Source organism: Grammomys surdaster, unplaced genomic scaffold (genome assembly GCF_004785775.1).
Source record: "Grammomys surdaster isolate TR1022 unplaced genomic scaffold, NIH_TR_1.0 125852, whole genome shotgun sequence".
Lineage (NCBI taxonomy): Eukaryota > Metazoa > Chordata > Mammalia > Rodentia > Muridae > Grammomys > Grammomys surdaster.
The window spans coordinates 2,866,199-2,890,096 of NW_021620678.1; the positions used below are offsets into that span (position 1 = coordinate 2,866,199).

The following is a 23,898-nucleotide window of genomic DNA, read 5'->3' on the forward strand; positions in this document are numbered from 1 at the left end:
AGTTCTAGGGTGGTCAGGACTATTCAGAGAAATCCTGTCTCAAGGGGGAAAAGACATGTAATACACATACACATGCACACACACACACACACAACTTATGTGTATGTGGTAATAGCACCAGCACCACCAGCACTGGGTAGTAAAAATCAAGCATTATGGGTCTAAGAGAAAGGTCTTTTTTTATTTGGTGTAATCATTTGCTACTTGTGATCCCATTGAAATATTTAATGCTAATATGTGCTTTGCCTTGGCTTTCTGCTTTGTGTTGTCTTGTCTTGCTTTTGTTTTTTGTTGTCTTGCAATCCCTCATTTCTTCGTTTGTTTTGTTTTTTTTTTTTCTCCCTCATGCTTGTCGTTGTCTGCGCTTGGCTTTGATTGCAAAAACACAAAAACAAACAAACAAAAAACCAAAAAACAAAACAAACCCATATTGTGGGGCCCATAATTCTGCATCATTGAATGTCCTTGTCGCCGTTGATGACCTGCTCTCTGCTCCCGTTCCCCTCCTTGGCCTGCTGTGATTGGCTTCGTTGCTTGGCTTGGGCTGTGTTGTGTGAACGGAACAGTTCACCCCAGTATGGCCTTCTTGCCGACAGGTATCATTTCTGTGAGAAGTGTTTCAATGAAATCCAAGGGGAGAGCGTTTCTTTGGGTGATGACCCTTCCCAACCTCAAACGTAAGTAACTGCGTCATCTGGAATCTGCTCTTTTGATTCTCCCTTCTCTCAGGATTGTTCTCAGGCATGTCAGAGTTGTCTTACACTGTGGTCTGTCTAATACTGTATCCCACCAGTCATAGGTTACTGTTTAAATTCAAATGATTTTGAGGTAAATTCAATTAGATACTGATTCTCAGTTGCTTTCTCAGATAGAGGTACCTATACTTTTCTCTGGCTATTGGCTACTCAACTAGATTCTTTTTACAAAGTTCTGGGATAAGAGTTTTCTGAGCTTTGGACAGTTATCTTCGTAATAATAATAATAATAAGTACTTATGAAAGTATACCTTCTCGAATCTCAGGCAGGAATCTAAATATTAGGCTAGAACAAGAAAGTAGGCATCAGACATGAAAATGACCTTGGGCTAGGAAGGGGGAGTAGGCTCCCATAATTTGGTCATCCTGATAAGCCCTTAGAAACAGTGATCACGGGAGTGTTCGTGTAATTTTGTTTAATGCATTGCTTTTTCTTTGACTAGTTGTGTTTATTGTATTGTTTGTTCCTTGACTATTTGCATCTATTGTATTGCTAGTCCCTCAACCTAGAACTGACCTTAATACATGCATGAAATCAAAATGGTCTAAAAGCATAAAGGAAGAGGGGGTATAGGATAGGGGCTTCTAGGGAGGGAAAATGGGGAAAGGAGATGACATCTGTATTGTAAATAAATAAAATATCCAATAAAAAAAGTATACCTTCTCTTCTAACAATTGAAAGGTTAGTATAAAAGCATTTTATACTCTATTGAGTTTGAAGGAGGTTGGACTCATGACGCCCTTATATTTTCTCTAGTAGGTTAACAGAATACCCCTATTAGTAGACTTTACCATATAGCTTTAGGTGAGCCTGCCTGGAGCTTTGTAATTTCATAAGTTTTTAGTGTTTAGTAAATGCCAAGAAAAACTTCAACACATGGTCTAAACTGCCAACTAGTTTTGTTAGTCTCTTTAACATAGAGTTAGACAACATATTTGAACTTAATGGAGAATGTTTACATGAAATCTAAAATTCATAGTAGTAAAACTATAGTATTAGGCCGGGCGGTGGTGGCGCACGCCTTTAATCCCAGCACTTGGGAGGCAGAGGCAGGCGGATTTCTGAGTTCGAGGCCAGCCTGGTCTACAGAGTGAGTTCCAGGACAGCCAGGGCTACACCACAGAGAAACCCTGTCTCAAAAAAAAAAAAAAAACTATAGTATTAGTGAAACAAGCCTCTGAGGCACCCTGAGTCATTTATTTTATACGGCAACACTTTCCCTCTTTTTTTTTAAATTTAATTTATTTAAGATTTATTTATTTTATGTATATGAATACACTGTAGCTGTCTTCAGACACACCAGAAGAGGCCCCAGATCCCATTACAAAGATGGTTGTGAGCCACCGTGTGGTTGCTGGGAATTGTTAACCACTGAGCCATCTCTCCAGCCCAACACTTTCTCTTTCAATTACTGTTGAAAAATAATGTACTAGTTGAAATACAGCATAGTAAGCTCTGGGTGCCCATGTAGAATGGATGTTGAGAACCTCCAAAGAGACATTTGACTCTTAGCAGAACCAGAGAAGTCCACACTAGGGAAGCCTTTCCTGCTGTGGAAAGGGAAGTCAAATCAGTTTTACCCTTGGAACCACAGAGTGATTCTGCCCTGCTAGAAATTACTCTCTATTCTAGACTCCAGGTAGTTCTCCATTTTCAGCCTCTCAGATGAAACTATTCCTTTTTTGTTTTGGTTTGGTTTTTTTTCCCAAGATAAGATCTCCACTACTTACCTCTTGCAAAATTCACTATGTAAACCAGGCTGGCCTCAAACTCAGAGAGCTCCACTTAGCTCTGCCTCCAGAGTGAACACCATGTTTACAATCTGGGAACCACAGATTAAGAGAACTGTGTAGAACCAGATTTTAAATAGAACTGTACGTGTTAACAGACTCTTTCATCTGCACTACAGAGCCAAAGGGAGGTGAGCTCTGTGAGCTCAAAGCCAACCACAGCTACATATGACCCTGTTTGAAAAGGATGTGTGTCTGTTAAATATGACATACTATAGAGCACTGTGTTATACACAGCTGCATTTTCTATGATCCAAGAAATACTCAGAGACAATGAACTTTGTTCAGAGCATTGTATATTCAAGTAGTCATTATTTTTGTTTATTTTCTCTTGTTTATTTTCTTTCCTTAGTACAATAAATAAAGAACAATTTTCCAAGAGAAAAAATGACACGCTGGATCCTGAACTGTAAGTAGTTTCCCTTGAATTATCCGTACACATACACACTCTGACCTTTTTTCAAGATAACTTAATGTTCTTGGGCTAACATCTGCATATCATAAATGTTATAGGGGCTAAGACTATCACCTTACAGTGTTCATTTAATGTCCCTGTCAAGCATCAAACTGCTGCCTAATGCTGTGCTCTCCTCACTGCATTTCCTGTGCATCCTTAGAATCTGTTAGCCTACCTGTCAGATTTTTCAAGCCTAGCACACTGAAGAGGACAGGTTCCCTCCACTGAGCTAATTTTTTAACTCTTTGGGCATGACAGTTATCTTTTGATTTGTTAGAATTTACAAAAGATATTGGACATTTTTGTTTGATGCTTCAAAATCTTAGAATTTATACTGTTCATTTCCAGGTTTGTTGAGTGCACAGAGTGTGGAAGAAAGATGCATCAGATCTGTGTTCTTCACCACGAGATCATCTGGCCAACGGGGTGAGCCTTGAGACATTAGCAGATCTGTTTTATTTTCTTTCCTTGAACATTCTTTTCTATAACTCTTTCATATGTTCCGAGTTACTGATTTTGATAGGACCTCACTATGTTGCTAGCTGAACATGCTACCTCCTGAGTGCTGGGATCAAAGGTGTACATTGCCATACCTAAACAAAGCTATGTTCTTCTAAGTATTTTCTTTGGGAGTAGGAGTCTAACTTATTGGTACAGCACATGCCTACCACAGTATGGATTTTATCCTAACACTGCCAAACTGTGTTTTCTTTGGATTGGAAAAGGATCAGTACAAACCCAGTTTAAAACTATAAATAGCAGCTGAGGAGATGGCACACTGGATAAAGCACTTTCCATTTAAGTGTTAAGATTCCCAAAACATCTGTAATAGCTTAGATTAGTCTGTAATTTCAGATCTTTTTGCCTCTGAACACTGGGATTAGAGGTGCATACCACCATAGCTACCTGTCATCTGGTTGATTTCTTTGGGCTTTTGCTTTCTTTTGCGCACACACATGCACGCGCACATAATTAGAAGAAATAAAATACAATTAATAATGCTAATAAATAATCAAAACAAAAGCTTATTGAAAATGTGGGCAGAAGAGGGCATCAGGTTACTGACAGTTGTGAGCCACCGTATCAGTGCTGGAAATGAAACCCAGATCTTCAAGAAGAGCAGCCAATGTTCTTAACTGATGAGCCGTCTCTCCAGCCCCTATTCATACATCATTGGAAGATTTGCACACATTAGTAGGATAAGGTAGAAGTCACTATTTCTGTACATTTGTAACTTGTGAGAAGCTATGCTAACTAAAGAATACCATAGGCTGTGGACATAGGCCAGTGTTAACCAGCTGAGTAACCTAGGCAGGCTCAGGGCTCCGTTCCAAGAACTCAAAAGGGGGTTGGAGGCAGGGACTATGAAATGAAAGGAATCTTTTGTTTGTTTGTTTGGTTGGTTGGTTCGTTAGTTTTTCAAGACAGGGTTTCTCTGTGTAGCCCTGGCTGTCCTGGAACTCACTTTGTAGACCAGGCTGGCCTCGAACTCTCAAACTCAGAAGTCTCCCTGCCTCTGCCTCCCAAGTGCTGGGATTAAAGGCATGCGCCACCACCACCCGGCAAATGAAAAGAATCTTATAGGTGTGGCACTCACCAATAATCCCAGCCTAGGTAAGCATGTTTCCATTATTTTATATATATATATATAAATAAAAAAGTCTGGACCACACAGTGAACACCTATCTCCATAAAAGGAAGGAAATGTTAAATGTTGGTTTAAAACCCAGTATGGCTATAACAGAATTTGCCAGATTTAAAAGTGTTTACTGATAACTACAGTCTTAAAAAGGGAACAGGTATTGGTGTAAAGCTAAGGAAGTTAGTCATCCTTCCTGAAGCACTCTAGTTGGAGTGATAAACTAATGACTCTTGGCCAGGCTGGGGGACCAGTAACTTATAGATCCATAGTATTTCAAATGAGAGTCAAAGCTGATACTTATCATTTGGGGAGAGGGTTTTTTTTTTTTTTTTTTTTTGAGATAGTATTTCTCTCTGTAGCCCTGGCTGTCCTGGAACTCTGAGATCTACCTGTCTCTGCCTCCCAAGCACTGGGATTAAAAGTGTGCGCCACCACTGCCCGGCCTGTCTCCTCACTGTCTAATGCTCCCTTTATTAGCTATCCCACAGATAGCATCATCTGGAAAAATGCCAATAAGTGATTGTCACTGGCTACCTTTCATTTTTCTGTTTGATTTGTCTTTATGTATGTTTAAGAGACATGCTTGCTAAGATTTACATGTTAAAAATGGCTTAAGAAATTTCTTAAAATTCTTGCAATTCAGAATTTAAGATCAATCCGCTAAAAGCCATCACTGATACTGTATTGTGACTGAAATAAATGGCTCTTGCAGAGGCTCTAGTTCAGTTCTCAGCTCTCAAGTCAGCAGCTCACAACTACTTGTAACGATTATTAGAATGAATCCATAAGTAACCACACATACGTAAGTGGTACATACTCAGATTCTTTTTTTTTTTTTTTTTTTTTTTTTTTTTGAGGTAGGGTTTCTCTTATAGACCTGGCTGACTTTGAACTCAGTGTTGGGATTGAAAGCATGTGCCGCCGCCACCACCACTTGACTAAATTATTTTTAAAAAACGTATATTAAGCTTGCTTTGTTTTTTGATTTTTGTTTTTTTAATTAGAAGTTCTTTTATTGTAGAATTTAATGTCAGTACTCTAACTTCAAAGAGTGACACAGGAAAATTGAGAGTTGAAGACTAGCCTGGGGATAATAGCTAGGGATACATACAGTTCAGTAGTAGGGAACTTACCTAGTGTGTTCTTAGAAACCTGTGTGGATGTGGCTATGTGGTTGAGTGGTTGGTGTGAGGAAACATGGGTCTATAGTCAAAACTTGCTGTATAATATATATAGAACTTTGACCAGCCCTTCCTCACATCCCTCAGGTTCTGGGATTATAATAAGCATGTAGCACAGAAGTGCAAAAAGGCTTCTGTTTTGTTGGTAGTTGTTTTTTGAGATTCTCTCACTGGCTGGCCAGCATCTCCTTGATCTTCCTGTCTCCCATTCTCAGTTGGGATTACAATTGTTCTCTTGTTTCTCTCAGCTAGAAACCCTCTACCTGCCATCTAAAAGGTGTGTACTGGTTCTGTCAACTTGGTTACAGATACAGGAACTTGTGCCAAGTTGTTTTTTGAGTTGACCTGGATTTGAATGATAGATTTTGTTACATGGTGCTTTAATTTTATGTTGTATAAGCAAAGTCCTGGTTTACCTTTTAGGTTTGTCTGTGATGGCTGTTTAAAGAAAACTGCACGAACTAGGAAAGAAAATAAGCTTTCTGCTAAAAGTAAGTCTCCTTAGAGGTAAACCTTGCTTTAAAAAGTTACCAAGAGCTGGGAGGTGATGGCCCATGCCTTTAGTCCCAGCACGTGGGAGGGAGGGACAGGCAGAGCTCTGAGTGTGAGGCCAACCTTCCCTGTCTTTAAAATTATCTATATCTCCTGAATCTTAGTGAAAATGAAACTAGCCAAGATTAATCAATTTTTACTGTTTATAACAAGTATTGTGGTGCACACCTCTAAGCCCTGTACTCGGGAGGCAGGCGGATCTCTGAGTTTGAGGCCAGCCTTGTCTACATAGTGAGCCCCTCTTTCAAAAGAGAAAAAGAAATTTAGCTAAAATAAAACTAATTCTATAGCGTAGTAAATATTGAACTATAAAAAAATTGCTGAAAATTTTAGTACATTTTCCCCCATATTCCTGTTTTGGCACATGACATAATGTGGGGCACATGTGAAAGTGATACAGTGACTAGAATCACTGTAGAATTAATTTACAGACACCTTCTGGTCTTACCTAATACTTTGTTTTGAGGGATAAGATACCCAAGTTACCTTACTATATTGAAAAACAAATACATCAGGTTAGTTGAGCCTCAGTATTAACAGTAAAATTTGAGCCATGATAACTTTCTTCTCACTCTTTAACACTAGGAATTGTATACAAGGCCATGCCTTGGTAACTTGTAACTTTTATATTCCCAGGATTGCCATCTACCAGACTTGGGACCTTTCTGGAGAATCGAGTGAATGACTTTCTGAGGCGACAAAATCACCCTGAATCAGGAGAGGTCACTGTTCGAGTTGTTCATGCTTCTGACAAAACTGTGGAGGTGAAGCCAGGCATGAAAGCCAGGTGTCTAGTAATCTCCATTTCATTTTTTATAGATCCACAGTTATACACACTCCATTTTTGTTGATTTCAACCTGAATGATTTATGGTTTCCTTTTAATCTGAATTATGTAGGTTTGTAGATAGTGGAGAGATGGCAGAATCTTTTCCATACCGAACAAAGGCCCTGTTTGCCTTTGAAGAAATTGATGGTGTGGACTTGTGTTTCTTCGGCATGCATGTTCAAGAATATGGCTCTGACTGTCCCCCTCCCAACCAGAGGTAAGACTTGATGTGACCAGCTTCTCATTATATGGGAGAGGGAATGGCAAGGGGCTTGGGTTCATGTTATAACTAGTAGAAAAGCACACTGGGCAGAAACAGGATGATGAGTATAGCATGCGCCGGGTTAATCATACACGGAAGCTAAGGCCATCCCATGTCCCCCGTAGTCACCCCTGTGATTTCCCTGTGATCATTACAAATAACAAGAGCACAAGAAAGAACGGTGATGTCTTCAGCCATATAAATAATAATACAATACGTGATGTAATGCTTTTCTTTTCTTGTTTTTGATATAGGAGAGTATACATATCTTACCTCGATAGTGTTCATTTCTTCCGTCCTAAATGCTTGCGAACTGCAGTCTATCATGAAATTCTAATTGGATATTTGGAATATGTCAAGAAATTAGGGTAAGCACATACCCTTTTAATTAGGTATTAAAAAGTGATATGTTGTGGAAGATGTGTAAGTATTTGGCTTTCTTATATTGGTAGTGAAGCCATGACTCAGTTTGTTAGATCTTCCATGTGTTAACCAGTATACTGATCCTTTACTTCTGTTTTGTTGAAAACATTGGTATTATTCATTTGAAAATGAAATGTTTTCTTGAGCCTTTTATAAATGAATATAAAGACTGAAAACAGGCTAGATGTGATGGTTCACATTTACAATCCCAGCATACAAGAAGCCTGGGGGAGAGCATAAGTTCATTTGTAAATTACGATGTGAAGGTAGTCTTTACCTCCTGGAGAGTACTTAGCACCTAACTTGTAGCAGTTCACCTTGCACTTAATTTGTTAAGATACGTTTCTTCTCTTCTTTGATCTTAAAATACAAGATGTGGGGTTTTAGGATCAAGAAGCAAGCCCTTCTATAAATGAAGCATTCTTCCGTGGCCTTTTAGAATAAGTAGGTAGTATGAGAACTATTAGTACATCTTGTTTTGGGTCTTGTTGAGAGTAAGCATTGTGTCCTTGTTCTTTTGCCTTGTTGTTTACAATGTACTCTGTGCAGTGGTTTGCACCTGTAGCCAGCACTACTCTAGGAGGGCTACTATAGCTTTCTCTAACACAAGTGATATCTTGATGTCCTTCTCTTTGTGGTTTTTAGATACACAACAGGGCATATCTGGGCCTGTCCACCAAGTGAAGGTGATGACTATATCTTCCATTGCCATCCACCTGATCAGAAGATACCAAAGCCCAAGCGCCTGCAAGAATGGTACAAAAAGATGCTTGACAAGGCTGTATCAGAACGTATTGTCCATGACTACAAGGTCAGTTGGAACATAGAAATGGACCAGTCTACTATTTTCTGTCTTCACTTTGACAAGTTTTGTTCAGTCTTATAACGTGTAATAACAGTTACAAATATGTTAATTCATTAAAGTTTATTTTTAATACATAAAATTTCAGATTTAGAAAGGCTAGGTGTTAGGTGATTTGATTTACAGATGAGCCTATAATCACTTTGGAAACTGAGCCAGGATGATTCAAAGTTCAAATTGTCATCGGGGTCTGGAGAAAGGGATCAGCAGTTGAGAGCACTTGTTCCCGCAGGACCCAGATATGATTCCCAGCATCCACATGGTCACTCACATCCATCCTTGACTTTAATTCTAGGTGATCTGACTTCCTTTTTTGGCTTCTGTGGGCACCTGGCACACACATGGTGTACACATGTGCATACAGTAACAAACGCTTATACATAAAATAAATAAATCTAATTTTTAATAGTCATGGGTAGGATATGGTGGCATATGTCTTTACTAGCAGTGGATAGGCAAAGGCAGGTAGATCTCTGAGTTTGAGCCCATACTTATCTATATATGGAATTGCAGGCCATCCTTGGCTAAGTAGGGACACTTAGTCTCAAAAAAGAAAGCTGGGTATGGTAATTGCATGCATTTAATTCCAGCATTTAGGAGGCTGAAGTAGATGGATCTCCATGAGATTTGAGGAGACCAGCCAGACTACATAGTGAGCTGTGTACGTAGTGAACCAAGGGTAGATAGTGATACAAATTAGTATTCTGAATATCTCTAGCATGTGACCTAGAGAACATTTACATTTTTGCCATACAAAGAAAGCTTTTTAAAAACAGAAAGCCAGCCTGGTAGTTGTGGTGCATGTGCATGCCTTTAGTCCCAGCACTCAGGCGGCAAAGGCAGGTTCTCTGAGTTCCAGGACAGCCAGGGCTACACAAAGAAACCCTGTCTCAAAAGATAAAGAAAAATTTTAAAAAGAAAGCATAGAAATTTCTAGTCATATTTACATGGGTTTTTTGTTGTTGTTGTTTTTACAGGATATTTTAAAACAAGCTACTGAAGATCGATTAACAAGTGCAAAGGAATTACCCTACTTTGAAGGTGATTTCTGGCCCAATGTTCTGGAAGAAAGCATCAAGGAGCTTGAACAGGAAGAGGAAGAGAGGAAACGGGAAGAGAACACCAGCAACGAGAGTACTGATGTAAGGGCTTTCTGTGTCCACAGTGTCTACTTTGACATCTCATTGATAATACAGAAAGGAGTTGACACTTTCAGTACGGTGTGAAAGAGGAATTTAAATTCAGCTAGGTGTAATGTGCTTAGTCTCAGCACTTAGGGCCACATAATTAAGGTCAACCTTGGCTGCATAGCAGGCAAACTATCTCAGAACTAAGGGTTTCTGTGTTTCTAAGTAGTTTCCTGGACATTGAGTAATATAAGTTCTTAGAAAACTGTACAAAAAAATATATCTAATAGGCCAAATTTTGGCTGCTACAAGTTTTGCTGACTACATATCCTTTCTAGTGTATTTTTCCAGAAGTACTGGGGATCACAGGCAGGCACAAGCCTGGAACCGAGTCAACTTGTCTCCTTCATAGTAGCCTGGTCAGTTATTGACCACAGCACATCTAGACTTGTCTCTGGATTTTAACTTAATAAAGTCAGGGGGCTGATTAGGTGGGTTGACACGTCTTTTTATTTCAGCACTTAGGAGGCAGAAGTAGGCAGATACCTGTGAGTTCCAAGGCCAGATTTCTGTACAGTGAAACCTTGTCCAAAAAGAAGGAAAAAATAAAAAGGCTCAGGCACTTTGTGTGCCATGGTGTACACAAATACAAGGGCCTAAGTTTGGACTCCAACACCAAAAAAAGTTTTTAAGGCAAGCATAGCAGTACCTGTACCCACAACAAAAAGAAAAAGAAAAAAAAGAAAAAAAAATCATAACTTTATATAACTCAAGTTTTGGAATCAGAAAGATTCTAAAAGAACCTACACACATATGACATACATTCATCAGGCTATACATACACACACACACACACAAAAAATTGCTTGTAAGTTTAAAAAAGGAAACACTAAAAGGAAAAGAATGGGTGATAAGCAGCTACAGAAATTTTTAAAAATTTATCAGCCAAGAGTCAGAGGGTCTTTTACCTTCAGTCTCATTTCTAGGTCTGTCTTAGAACCTAGCATTTTCATTTCTCCTTTGTGCTGCCCTACAGGTAACAAAAGGAGACAGCAAAAATGCTAAGAAGAAGAATAACAAGAAAACCAGCAAAAACAAGAGCAGCCTGAGTAGGGGCAATAAGAAGAAGCCTGGTATGCCCAATGTGTCTAATGACCTTTCTCAGAAACTGTATGCCACCATGGAAAAGCATAAAGAGGTGAGAGGCAGCCGCCAGGGTAGAAGGGCATGGCAGGCAGGTGGGGTTCTAAACTGCTCACCCTAACTAGCATGATGAGAACTCCAGGTTGCTGGAAAGTCGGAGGGAAGAAATGATTTGATTGGAAGGTGGTTGACTGGGATAAAGATCTGTATGCATATAGAGAGAGTTTGCTTGTGAGAAAATGTTCTAACTGAGGCTTTTATAAATTTACATGGTGTTGTATTGTGTCTTAAAGTAGAAGCATGATTTGTCTATCCTATTGATAAATTTTCTTGGGTTTCTGACTTTTTTAAGACAGGGTCTTATTCTGTAGCCCCCTGTATAGCCTTGAATTCATTAGAGATCCACCTGCCTCCTGGTTCTGAGATTGATGGCATGTGCCAATGCTTTTTCAGATTTGCTGTAATAGTGCTTAATGTTAGATGTAAGCACTGACTCAGGCACATTCACAATCAAGAGGCCACATTTAAACCCCCTTCTAAATTAAAACTTAACTACAGGTTTCCTCACATGGCTTTACTTATTTTTATGTGTATAAGTGTTTTGCTTGCATGTCAGAAAAGAAAGGCAAATTTTCTGCAACTGGGGTTAATTAAAGACAATTACCATGAAGGTATTGGGAATGGAACTTGGGTCCTGTGCAAAAGCAACTAGTGACAAAGAACAGCCCCTAACTCCGCTCAGCCACTGTTCTCTGTCCCCTTAACATGCTTTTCTGAGAAGTTTGGGAATGGAAGGAGGAAACCATGTTTAGTAAGAAAGGAATTGTTTTTGAGGTGATTTTATGATGTAGCTGGTTTCCACTCACTGTGTAGCTGAGGACAGTTTTACATGCCCAGTCTGATCATCCCTAGTACCAGGCTCCCACACTCAGCTACATCCCTAGCCCATCACAGTTCAACTCCATTCTAATATGAAATCATAACCAGTTTATTTTTATTTTATATTTGTTTATTTTGCTTTTCAAAATAAACAATTTTAAAATAATTTCATTTTGTTTTCTCTGTATAACAGCCCTAGTTTTCACTTTGTAGACCCTCAGAGTTCCTCCTGCCTCTTCCTCCCCAAGTCCTGGGATTAAAGGCATGAGCCACCACACTCGGCTTCAGAAGCAATCGCTTAAACGGCGGTTATGCTGTGAGAAGACTGGTCACTTACTGAGTGCAACTAGATTAGTTAGCCATCTCTAGAAAAGGCAGGAGAGTGAGGAAGTACAGACACTTAAAAGAATTTTCCCCATATATTCCTTCCTCTGTCTCAATCCTAACAGATTGATACAATCAAAGCTAGATAGATGCCTAATGCCATCAGAAAACATTCCTTGCTCAATTTTGAGAGTATAGTACTGTTTGAAGAGCTAATGGTGATTTGACTCAGTTTTTTTTTTATTTTTGTGTACATTTGGTGTTGGGCCTACGTGAATGTCTGTGTGAGAGTGGCTGGTCCACTAAAATTTGAGTTATAAACTGTTGTGAGTGGCCATGTGGGTGCTGGGAATTGAACACAAGTCCTCTGGAAGAGCATCCAATGCTCCTAACCACTGAGCCATCTCTCCAATCCCTGAGAGTGGATGAGAATATATGTGTGTGCACCACATGGATCAAGTGCTCATAGTGTCCAGAAGAGCGGAATAGAACCCGTAGAGGTGGAGTAACAAGCCGGGCAGTGGTGGCGCACGCCTTTGATCCCAGCACTCGGGAGGCAGAGACAGGCGGATTTCTGAGTTCGAGGCCAGCCTGGTCTACAGAGTGAGTTCCAGGACAGCCAGGGCCAGGACAGCCAGAGAAACCCTGTCTCAAAAAACAGAACAAAACAAAAAGAAGTGGAGTAACAGACATGTGACCATTCATGTTGCTGCTGAGACTTGAACTCTGGTCCCCTTAATCACTAAATTACCTCTCCAGCAGTTTATTTGACTTAATTTATCTAATCTTAGGATATATCCTGCAAATGGATATATTCCTACCAATGGTAGGAACCCCATTTTCAAGCAGTTTGGGATATTTCATCTCAAACCGTGGAGGTGCATTTCAAATTCATGACTAGGATTTTACGCTAATTATATAAATTTTCAACCTCTCCAGAACTGGCCAAGAATAGAGGGCCAGGTGGTAACTTTTCTTGCCTGAGGTAAGAGACACACACACACACGTGGTGCAGACTCATGCAAGCAAAGCACTCAGTGCACAAAAAATGTGAGATACATGCACATGTATTTTTAAAGTAGAACCTGAGAAAGGTATGTGGACTTTGTGTGCCATTTGCTATTTATTTTGTTGTTTATGTTTTAGCAAGTACCTCCTGAGATTATGATTTTGTTGCATATGTTTACAGCAGACCTTTGTACAGGTCTTGCAGGATTTTTCCACATAGATTTAATTGGATACTTTCTAGTACATAGATTCAGGTTAAGCCACAAATTGTATCTTAAAGTATAGTACTCAGTATATAGTTCTGTCCCTGAGCTGGTCTGTGGTTTGGTTTGGTTTGTTTCAGACAGGGTCTAACCTAACGTTAGGCTCATCTCAAGCCCCCAGAGCTCATTTTCCTTTGCCTTCTGAGTGTTGGGATTAAAGGTGTGTATCACCACACCTAGCCTTACACTATTTTTTTTTTTTAAGTTTTACTGAAATGGAGTAACAGGATATGAGTCTTGGGGGGTTTTGTTTGTTTGTTTCAAGATAGTGTTTCTCTGTGTAACAGCCATACCTGTCCTGGAACTTTCTTCATCAACCCATCTGGCCTCAAAGTCTTGCCTCTTGTCTCCTGAGTGCTGTGATTAAAGGTGTGGACATTCACTATACCTGGGTTGACAAGTTTTTTAGGTTCTTTAAAGTCTCAAAATGAACAAGGGTGGAGAAGGGCTTCAGGTAACCCTGAACCCACTCCTCCTGCTGTCCTCTCCTCTCCTCTCCTCTCCTCTCGTGCCTATCTATTATAGTACATTGTAGTTTCAGAGTCACAATGAGCTTGTCTGTTGGCAGGTCTTCTTTGTAATCCGCCTCATCGCTTGTCCAGCTCCCAACTCCCTGCCTCCCATTGTTGATCCTGACCCTCTCATCCCCTGTGACCTGATGGATGGTAGAGATGCATTTCTCACCCTTGCAAGGGATAAGCACCTGGAATTCTCTTCGCTTCGAAGAGCCCAGTGGTCTACCATGTGTATGCTGGTGGAGCTGCATACACAGAGTCAAGATCGCTTTGTCTACACCTGCAATGAGTGCAAGCACCACGTGGAGACACGCTGGCATTGCACTGTGTGTGAGGTAGGTATTACATGTGGGAAGGAAAGGACAGGCCAAGATCCCCATTGTGTGAGTTGTGATGTAAACATGGGTTACAAACATCTGCCCTGTTGGTGGGAGTGAGAGCTTTTATAAAGGGAGCTTTTATTTCAGTCTTGCATAGTTGACCTGCATCTTCTGTTTGTTCCCCTTTAGGATTATGACCTGTGTATCACATGTTATAACACTAAAAATCATGACCACAAAATGGAGAAACTAGGCCTCGGCTTAGATGATGAGAGCAATAACCAGCAAGCTGCAGCTACACAGAGCCCAGGAGACTCTCGCCGCCTGAGCATCCAACGCTGCATCCAGTCTCTGGTGCATGCCTGCCAGTGCCGCAATGCCAACTGTTCCCTGCCTTCCTGCCAGAAGATGAAGAGGGTTGTGCAGCACACCAAAGGCTGCAAACGGAAAACCAATGGTGGATGCCCCATTTGCAAACAGCTTATTGCCCTTTGCTGCTACCATGCCAAGCACTGCCAGGAGAACAAGTGCCCGGTGCCATTCTGCCTCAACATCAAGCAAAAGCTCCGGCAGCAACAGCTGCAGCACCGGCTCCAACAGGCTCAGATGCTCCGCAGGAGGATGGCCAGTATGCAACGGACTGGTGTGGCGGGGCAGCAGCAGGGCCTGCCGTCCCCAACTCCTGCTACTCCAACTACCCCGACTGGCCAACAGCCACCCACCCCACAGACACCCCAGCCCCAACCCACCTCTCAACCGCAGCCCACTCCTCCCAACAACATGACACCCTACTTACCCAGGACTCAAACTGCTGGCCCTGTGTCCCAGGGTAAGGCAGCAGGCCAAGTGACCCCACCAACCCCACCTCAGACTGCTCAGCCCCCCCTTCAAGGGCCTCCACCTGCAGCAGTAGAAATGGCAATGCAGATTCAGAGGGCAGCAGAGACACAGCGCCAGATGGCCCATGTACAAATTTTCCAAAGGCCAATTCAGCACCAGATGCCCCAGATGGCACCCATGGCCCCTATGGGTATGAACCCACCTCCTATGGCCAGAGGTCCTGGTGGGCATTTGGATCCAGGAATGGGTCCCACGGGTATGCAGCAGCAGCCACCTTGGGCCCAAGGAGGAATGCCTCAGCCCCAGCAGATGCAGTCAGGGATGCCAAGGCCAGCCATGATGTCAGTGGCCCAGCATGGTCAGCCTTTGAATATGGCTCCACAACCAGGATTGGGCCAAGTAGGTGTGAGCCCTCTCAAGCCAGGCACTGTGTCTCAACAAGCCTTACAAAATCTTTTGCGGACTCTCAGGTCTCCCAGTTCTCCCTTACAGCAGCAACAGGTGCTTAGTATCCTTCATGCCAACCCCCAACTGTTGGCTGCCTTCATCAAGCAGCGGGCTGCCAAGTATGCCAACTCTAATCCACAGCCTCTCCCTGGACAGCCTGGCATGCCCCAGGGACAGCCAGGGCTGCAGCCACCTACCATGCCTGGTCAACAAGGTGTCCACTCCAATCCAGCCTTGCAGAACATGAATCCTATGCAGGCAGGTGTCCAGAGAGCTGCCCTACCCCAGCAGCAGCCTCAGCAGCAACTCCAGCCACCCATGGGAGGAATGAGTCCCCAAGCTCAGCAAATGAACATGAATCACAGTACCATGCCTTCACAGTTCAGAGACATCTTAAGACGTCAGATGATGCAACAGCAGGGAACAGGGCCAGGAATTGGCCCTGGAATGGCCAACCACAACCAGTTCCAGCAGCCCCAAGGAATTGGCTATCCACCCCAACAGCAGCAGCAGCAGCAGCAGCAGCGGATGCAACATCACATGCAGCAAATGCAGCAAGGAAATATGGGACAAATGGGTCAGCTTCCCCAGGCTCTGGGGGCTGAGGCAGGAGCCAGTCTACAGGCCTATCAGCAGCGACTTCTTCAGCAACAGATGGGGTCTCCTGCTCAGCCCAACCCTATGAGCCCACAGCAGCATATGCTCCCAAATCAGGCACAGTCCCCACACCTACAAGGTCAGCAAATCCCTAATTCTCTCTCCAATCAAGTGCGCTCTCCCCAACCTGTCCCTTCTCCTCGACCACAGTCGCAGCCCCCCCATTCCAGCCCATCTCCGAGGATGCAGCCTCAGCCTTCTCCACACCATGTTTCTCCACAGACCAGTTCCCCACATCCTGGACTGGCGGCTGCCCAGGCTGCCAACCCCATGGAACACGGGCATTTTGCCAGCCCAGACCAGAATTCAATGCTCTCGCAGCTCGCTAGCAATCCAGCCATGGCGAACCTCCACGGTGCAAGTGCCACGGACCTGGGACTGAGCACCGACAGTGCAGACTTGAATTCAAACCTCTCACAGAGTACACTAGACATACACTAGAGACGCCTTGTAGTATTTTGGGAGCAAAAGATTATTTTCTCTTAACAAGACTTTTTGTACTGAAAACAATTTTTTTGAATCTTTCTTAGCCTAAAAGACCCATTTTCCTTGGAACATGTAAGAACTGTGCAGTAGCCACTTATGGTTTAAAGCAAACATGCCAGATGAACCTGAGGGATAATAGATTACAAAGAATATATTTTTGTTATGGCTGGTTACCCCAGCCCTTTTTTCCCTTTGTGTGTGTGGTTCAAGTGTGCACTGGGAGGCGACTGAGGTCTGAAGCCAACCATATGCTCCTGCCTTGCACCTCCAATAGGTTTTATTATTTTTTTTAAATTAATGAAAATATGTAATATTAATAGTTATTATTTACTGGTGCAGATGGTTGACATTTTTCCCTATTTTCCTCACTTTATGAAAGAATTAAAAAAAAAAAAAGAACATTTCTAAAACCAGAGGACAAAGGGGTTAATGTTACGTAAAATTACATTCTATATATATATATATATATAAATATATATAAATATATTAAAATACCAATTTTTTTCTCTGGGTGCAAAGATGTTCATTCTTTTAAAAACCTTTTAAAAAAGATTAAAATCCTCCTCTTTCCACCCCTCAAGTCAACTTTTGTGCTCCAGAAAATTTTCTATTCTGTAAGTCTAAGGATAAAACTTCAAGTATTAAGATAATTTGTACATGTAGAGAAAAAAATGACTTTTTCATAATATACAGGGGCAGCTGCCAAATTGATGTATTATAATATTGTGGTTTCTGTTTCTTGAGAGAATTTTTTTTTGTTATTTTTACATCTAACAAAGGAAAAAAATTTAAAAAAGAGGGTAAGAAATGACTCCAGTGGGGTGATTTTAACATGCAAATGTCTGAGGTTTCTTCACTTGCTTTCTTCCTTATTCTGCCCCCACACACGTACACTTTCTGTAAAACTTGAAAATAGAAAGCAAAAACCCTCAACTGTTGTAAATCATGCAATTAAGATTGATTACTTATAAATATGAACTTTGGATCACTGTATAGACTGTTAAATTTGATTTCTTATTACCTATTGTTAAATAAACTGTGTGAGACAGACACCTGAGCTTTGTGTCACTTCTTTAGGGCTCATCTTTTGTCTTAGAAAACACAAGGCTGGGCCTGGAGATGGTGCTAGTACATGTGCAAGTCAGTCTCCCAACTAGTCATGGGAATGCCACAGTGACCGTCTACCTGCAGTCCCAGTGCTTACAAGGTAGAAGCAGAAAGATAAAAGCTGAAAATCATTGTCAACTGTGTAGCAAACTGGAGGACAGGAAGCCTATGTACATGACGACCCAGTTTAATGGATCTTGGCACAATAGAAAAAATGTGCTACTTAACAAGCCTAATATTTAGGGCAAGAGGAAGTACATATAATAGTTTATTACATTTTGATGAGTATTTCCAAGGTTCAGGTGATAGTGTCATCTATACCAGCCAAATGTCAAAGTGCTGTTAGCTACTAGATGTGAAGGCCCCATGAGAAAATCACTGCAAGAACAAGCCAGCCTGGTTACAGTTGAGACATCCCTGTCCCCCAGAAAAGCTATTAGCTGTTTGTGGTGGCACACGTCTTTAATCCCTGCACTTAAGAGGCAGAGGCAGACACATCCAGCCTGATCTAGTTCCCAAACAACCAGGAGCAACAAAGACTCTATCTCTCACCCTAACTTTTTTCTCCTTTGATTCAGGACTTCCTATCCTGTAAAGAATAAATTAATTAAATAATTAAAATTATTATTTAATAACTAGTAAAATAAATTGGATTACTGTAACTTAGCCAGAGTCAGTTCTTTACTGACAACTCATTCAAGCAGCAAGTAAGGAGTCACCAAGTCAGCCGTCGGACACATGGATGGATGACTTCAGAGGTTTTTCTGTTTTAATGCAGGTGCATTAAATGTAATCCTGACCTCACGTGTAGCAATCCTGCTCCTTTATCTTGGGTGCTGGGATTGTGGCCATTCTGTCACTAATGACACAAATTAGTTCTTCATAGAATTTTAGTCTTGAAATAGAAAAGCATTATTTTTTGTTTGTTTGTTTGTTTTTTGTTTTTCGAGACAGGTTTCTCTGTGTAGTTTTGGCTGTCCTGGAACTCACTCTGTAGACCAGGCTGGCCTCGAACTCAGAAGTCCACCTGCCTCTGCCTCCCAAGTGCTGGGATTAAAGGTGTGCACCACCACTGCCCAGCGCATTATCTTAATATAAGATGGATTTCAACATTCACTACGAACAACCCTGTATCAGATCAACTCATCCAGCAGACACAGCACCTGTCTCCGGAGCAGGCCTGACCAATGATACAAACATACAAACGTGTTTCCCTGTCCTTGAGCTAGCTGGCTGTGCCCTCATGTCTCCCTTGTGAGGGAAGGGGTAGGACTGGGCTACATGCACTAGATGAACAGGGCTGGGGGTGTAGCTGAGTAAGTATAGAGTGCTTCCTTGGAAGCTAAGGCCCTGGGTTTGTCCCTCCTATTACTCTTCTCCCTCACATGGCTCTGTATGAGATCTGCCAAGAGAGAACGCAGACCGTGATTTTTTTTTTTTTTTTGAGACTAGTGATTTAACTGAAACTTAGTGGACCAAGAATGCCTGTTAAGTCACAGAGATCAACCTGTCTCTGCCTCTGAGTGTTGGGATTAGAAGCATGCACTGCGCATTGCACTTTCTTATTTGGTGGAGATGGTAATGATGGCTGACCAGAGTCTGATGCAGCGAGCTTTGTGGTTCTTAATGGAATTCAAGCCTTCCTCATATCTAGTTAGCTTGTATCTCAGATCCATCTGTGAGCCTTCTTATTTTCTTTGGTGATCTCAACTTCTGTTTTAATCCTAATGTTTGTTGATCACTGAAGAGCCCTGGAGTAGAAGTTACAGAAAGCTGTGAGTCACCATGTGGGTGCTCCTTATGTGACAAACCTTTTCCTAGGGAGGTTAAACACTTATCCACTTATGGAGTATGCTTAGATCCAACTCAAACACCTAGCCAATGCAGATGACAAAAAGTTATACTGATTGATCAGAGCCTGGCTTGAAATAGGGAACCAACATCAGTCCAAAGTAAAGATACTAACAAAGTCCAACCTGGTAAACTAAGGAGTTTTTTTGGGGGGATGGGAGGGGATTACTTACAGGAGCAGAAATGACTCAAAAGACAACTGTATCACCAAAGCCCACCCAGCATGGGTTTACATGCAGCACACAAAGCTGGGAACCTGGAGACACTGCACTGCCTGCAAGCACCGTAACAGGTTGGAGAATATCCTTTCCAGGTGTCTCAGTTGGTCTAAATCTCTTGCAGCCAGCTCTTCTTGTCCGAGTTTTCTTTGCAACTAGGCTCTCTTTGCTTACTCTGGCAGGGAGGAGCCTAGGGAATCTGCTCAGTTTCAGGGAGTTCCTGAAGCTTTTGTTGTTGTTGTTGTTTACCTCCCTCCTTAAGTAACTTCTCTGCAGGATGAAATGAGTTGTTGGTTGGTTGGTTGGTTGTTGGTTGGTTGGTTGGTTGGTTGTTAAATTTTGGGGTTTTTTTTGTTTTTTTTATTTTTTGTTTTTTGCTTTTTTGGGAAGCAGAGTACAGCGAAATTTTATTGGTGGTATTCAAGAGAGTAGGGAGAGCTCCCTAAGCCCCTCCTGTTGTTATGGGGGTCTGGGATGGAAATTGTGTGGGAGATGCTCAGTGTTGGGGACAGGGACTCCTCAGCAACCGAGGGCCTCTCTCTTGCTCTCAGTGTCCTTGCTGGGGTAGGTCGTCCAGGGTTTCTTACTCCTTGGAGGCCATGTAGGCCATGAGGTCCATGACCCTGTTGCTGTATCCGAATTCATTGTCATACCAGGAAATGAGCTTTACAAAGTTGTCATTGAGAGCAATGCCAGCCCCAGCATCAAAGGTGGAGGAGTGAGAGATACTGTTGAAGTCACAGGAGACAACTTGGTCCTCAGTGTAGCCCAGGATGCCCTTCAGTGGACCCTCAGGTGCCTACTTCACCACCTTCTTGATGTCATCATACTTGGCAGGTTTCTCCAGGCAGCATGTCAGATCGACAGGAGATACATTGGAGGTAGGAACACCATGGAAGGCCATGCCAGTGAGCTTCCCGTTCAGCTCTGGGATGACCTTGCCCACAGCCTTGGCAGCACCAGTGGATGCAGGGATGATGTTCTGGACAGCCCCACAGCCGTCACGACACAGCTATCCAGAGGGGCCATCCACAGTCTTCTGAGTGGCAATGATGGCGTGTCCCTCTTTGTCCCTCTCTGTCCCTCTCTGCCTCTCTGCCTCTTCTCTGCCTCTCTGCCTCTTCTCTGCCCCTCTGCCCCTCTGCCCCTCTGCCCCTCTGCCCCTCTGCCCCTCTGCCCCTCTGCCCCTCTGCCCCTCTGCCCCTCGGCCCCTCTGCTCCTCGGCCCCTCGGCCCCTCTCCCTCTGCCTGCCTCCTGGGTGCTGGGATTAAAGGCAAGCCTCACCATATCCATCTTGTTATTTTTTGCCATCTGTGTTTGTGTTGCCCGTGCTTTTGTCTGCAATATCCAGATGAGAGTGTTAGACCCCTGAAGATGGAGCTCCAGGCTGTTGCGAGCTGTCTGATATGAAGACTGAGTTCTCTAGAAGAGCAGCAAGTATTTGTAACCATGGAGCTATCTCTCCAGATCCACATCCCCGCCACCTTTTCTTTCTTTTCTGTTTATAAACAAGATTTTACACTGGAGCAGCCGTATAGCCTGGAAATCGCTCTGGAGCCCAGGTTGACTTCAAACTCAATCTCCTCCCTCCGTCTCCTGAGTGCTGAGATTATAGGCAAGAGTTGCAAGGTCCTACAGTCCTGCTTCAGCTTTTCCTTTCATTGTAATGTCCTTTTGTTGCTTTGTAGCACAAGGCTACACGGTTTCCTCTGTTTCCCACCCCAATTCATTCATTCTTCCTGAAGTTCCACTGTGTTTGAGATAAGGGCCCAGGTACTGCAAGGCCTGCCTCAATGCCTGTAATCCCCTTTACATAGTGAGTTCAAAGACAGCCTGAGACACATGAGATCCTGTCTCAAAAAATTCTCCATTTACTCCCAGCTTCCTCCCCCCTACTCAGTGCACACTATCATCACCTGTGGCCTCTGCCCTGGTTGAACCTACTGCATTATTACAGGAAGTTTCTACCTGGCCTACCTGCTGCATCTCCTGACTCACCTTCAATTTGTTCTACACACAGCAGCCAGAGAATGATATTTGTGGTGGAATCTCATATAGCAGAGGGTAAACTTGAACTGTTCATCCTCCTGCCTCTGCCTTCCTAGTGCTGGATTAAAGTGTATATATCCCAATCCCTGGGTGAGCTCGGCTTTTTAATACAAGAAGACATTTGCCTTATGGAAACTGTATTACCATCCTCCGGTCCTCACTTTAAGGTCAGCTTCAACTTGGTGTCCAAGAACAGAAGGATGCACCTAGCAAAAGTGTGAAGGCAGGAAAGAGAACACAGGCCATGTCACTGAGTCTTTTTTTTTTTTTTTTTTTTTTGGTTTTTTTCGAGACAGGGTTTCTCTGTATAGCCCTGGCTGTCCTGGAACTCACTCTGTAGACCAGGCTGGCCTCGAACTCAGAAATCCGCCTGTCTCTGCCTCCCAAGTGCTGGGATTAAAGGCGTGCGCCACCAACGCCCGGCTTCATGTCACTGAGTCTTAAGGAATTTATTTGAAATCCAAAGGAGGCTTTTTTTGGTTTTGTTTTGACTTTTTGTTTGTTTGTTTGTTTGTTTGTTTGTTTCTTTCAAGACAGGGTTTCTCTATGTAGCCTTGGCTGTCCTGGAACTTGGTCTGTAGACCAGGCTTGTCTTGAACTCTGAGATATGCCTGCCTCTGCCTCCAGAGTGCTGGGATTAAAGAAGTGCACCACCACTGCCTGGTTTAATTTGACTTTTTTTTTTTTTTTTTACTTTTTTTTTTTTTTTTTAAAGATTTATTTATTTATTTTATTTATGAGTACACTGTCGGTGTCTTCGGACACACCAGAAGAGGGCATCCAATCTCATTATGGATGGTTGTGAGCCACCATGTGGTTGCTGGGATTTGAACTCAGGACCTCTGGAAGAGCAGTCAGTGCTCTTAACCACTGAGCCATCTCTCCAGCCCTTAATTTGACTTTTAAATTGATTATTTTAATCTATGGACTTTTTGTGTGTATGTGTGTCTGTGCCAGAAGACTGTGGAACTGAAATTATAGTTATGGGCTACCATGTGGGTGTTAGGAATTGAACTCTGAGCCATCTTTCCAACCCTAGGAGTTTTATTGTTTGTTGTTATTGTTGGTTTTTGGGGGGGTTGTTGTTGTTAAATTACATGTATAGGTGGTGTGTGTGTGTGTGTGTGTGTGTGTGTGCACATGCCCATGATTGTGGGTGCCTGCAGACTCCAGAGGGTTTGGAGCGTCTAGAATTGGAGTCACAGGTGGTAGTGATCAGCCCAACATGGGTGCTGGGAAACAAACCTGGATCCTCTGCAGGATGCTGTTTACTGATGAGCCATCTCTCCGGCCCAGCTGCTAGGAATTTAAAACAAGAGAATGGCATGGCCACCCCTGTAGGGTTTAGAATGTAACTCAAAGGTTGAATTCTTGCCTAGCATGTCTGAGGTCCTGTATTCTCTCCCCATCACCAGAAAAAAGGAAATCATTTGTGAACATTCAGGGCTGAGATGATAGCCTAGTCAATAAAACCCTTTTCCTGCACACACAAGGACCTGAGATGGATCTGACGACTTATAAAAGCTGTGTGCTTAACTACAGCATACTCCTGTTATCCCAACGCTGTGCTGGCCACTGAGTCTCATCAATTGGTGAGCTCTAGTGAGAGACACTGTCTCAAAACAAAAGAAACTTCTAGGACAGCCAGGGATACATAATGAGTTCAAACCCCCAAACCCTCTCCTGCCAAACAAAACAAAACAAAACCAAAAACCAACTCACTGAAATCCAATAGTCACATTGCAGAGAGTCAGTGTTAATAGCGTGCTCACCCTCAAACAGGACAAAACAGAACCACGCCCCTCAGGCCTCAGGAACCCGTCGACAAGAAGTTGGTAAACATTTTAAAAATCTAGAGCTAAATGATGTCTTCAGGGCACAACAGGGCCGAGTGGCCCGAGGTCTTATACA

At 42.6% G+C, this 23,898-nt stretch overlaps 1 protein-coding gene across 2 annotated transcripts in view; it reads left to right on the forward strand.

Annotated features, from left to right (window-relative positions):
- Ep300 (E1A binding protein p300) overlaps positions 1-17,814 on the forward strand; it is a 62,991-nt gene extending 45,177 nt beyond the window's left edge. For both annotated transcript variants that reach the window (XM_028789850.1, XM_028789851.1), the window contains exons 20-31: positions 597-677; positions 2,899-2,955; positions 3,352-3,429; positions 6,250-6,317; positions 7,015-7,165; positions 7,277-7,423; positions 7,723-7,836; positions 8,537-8,702; positions 9,731-9,895; positions 10,917-11,078; positions 14,066-14,347; positions 14,522-17,814. In XM_028789850.1, the coding sequence (XP_028645683.1) occupies positions 597-677; positions 2,899-2,955; positions 3,352-3,429; positions 6,250-6,317; positions 7,015-7,165; positions 7,277-7,423; positions 7,723-7,836; positions 8,537-8,702; positions 9,731-9,895; positions 10,917-11,078; positions 14,066-14,347; positions 14,522-16,717 (3,667 nt within the window). In that variant the 3' untranslated portion in view covers positions 16,718-17,814. The remainder of the gene's footprint in view (positions 1-596; positions 678-2,898; positions 2,956-3,351; positions 3,430-6,249; positions 6,318-7,014; positions 7,166-7,276; positions 7,424-7,722; positions 7,837-8,536; positions 8,703-9,730; positions 9,896-10,916; positions 11,079-14,065; positions 14,348-14,521) is intronic.
- The last annotated feature ends 6,084 nt before the right edge of the window (positions 17,815-23,898 follow it).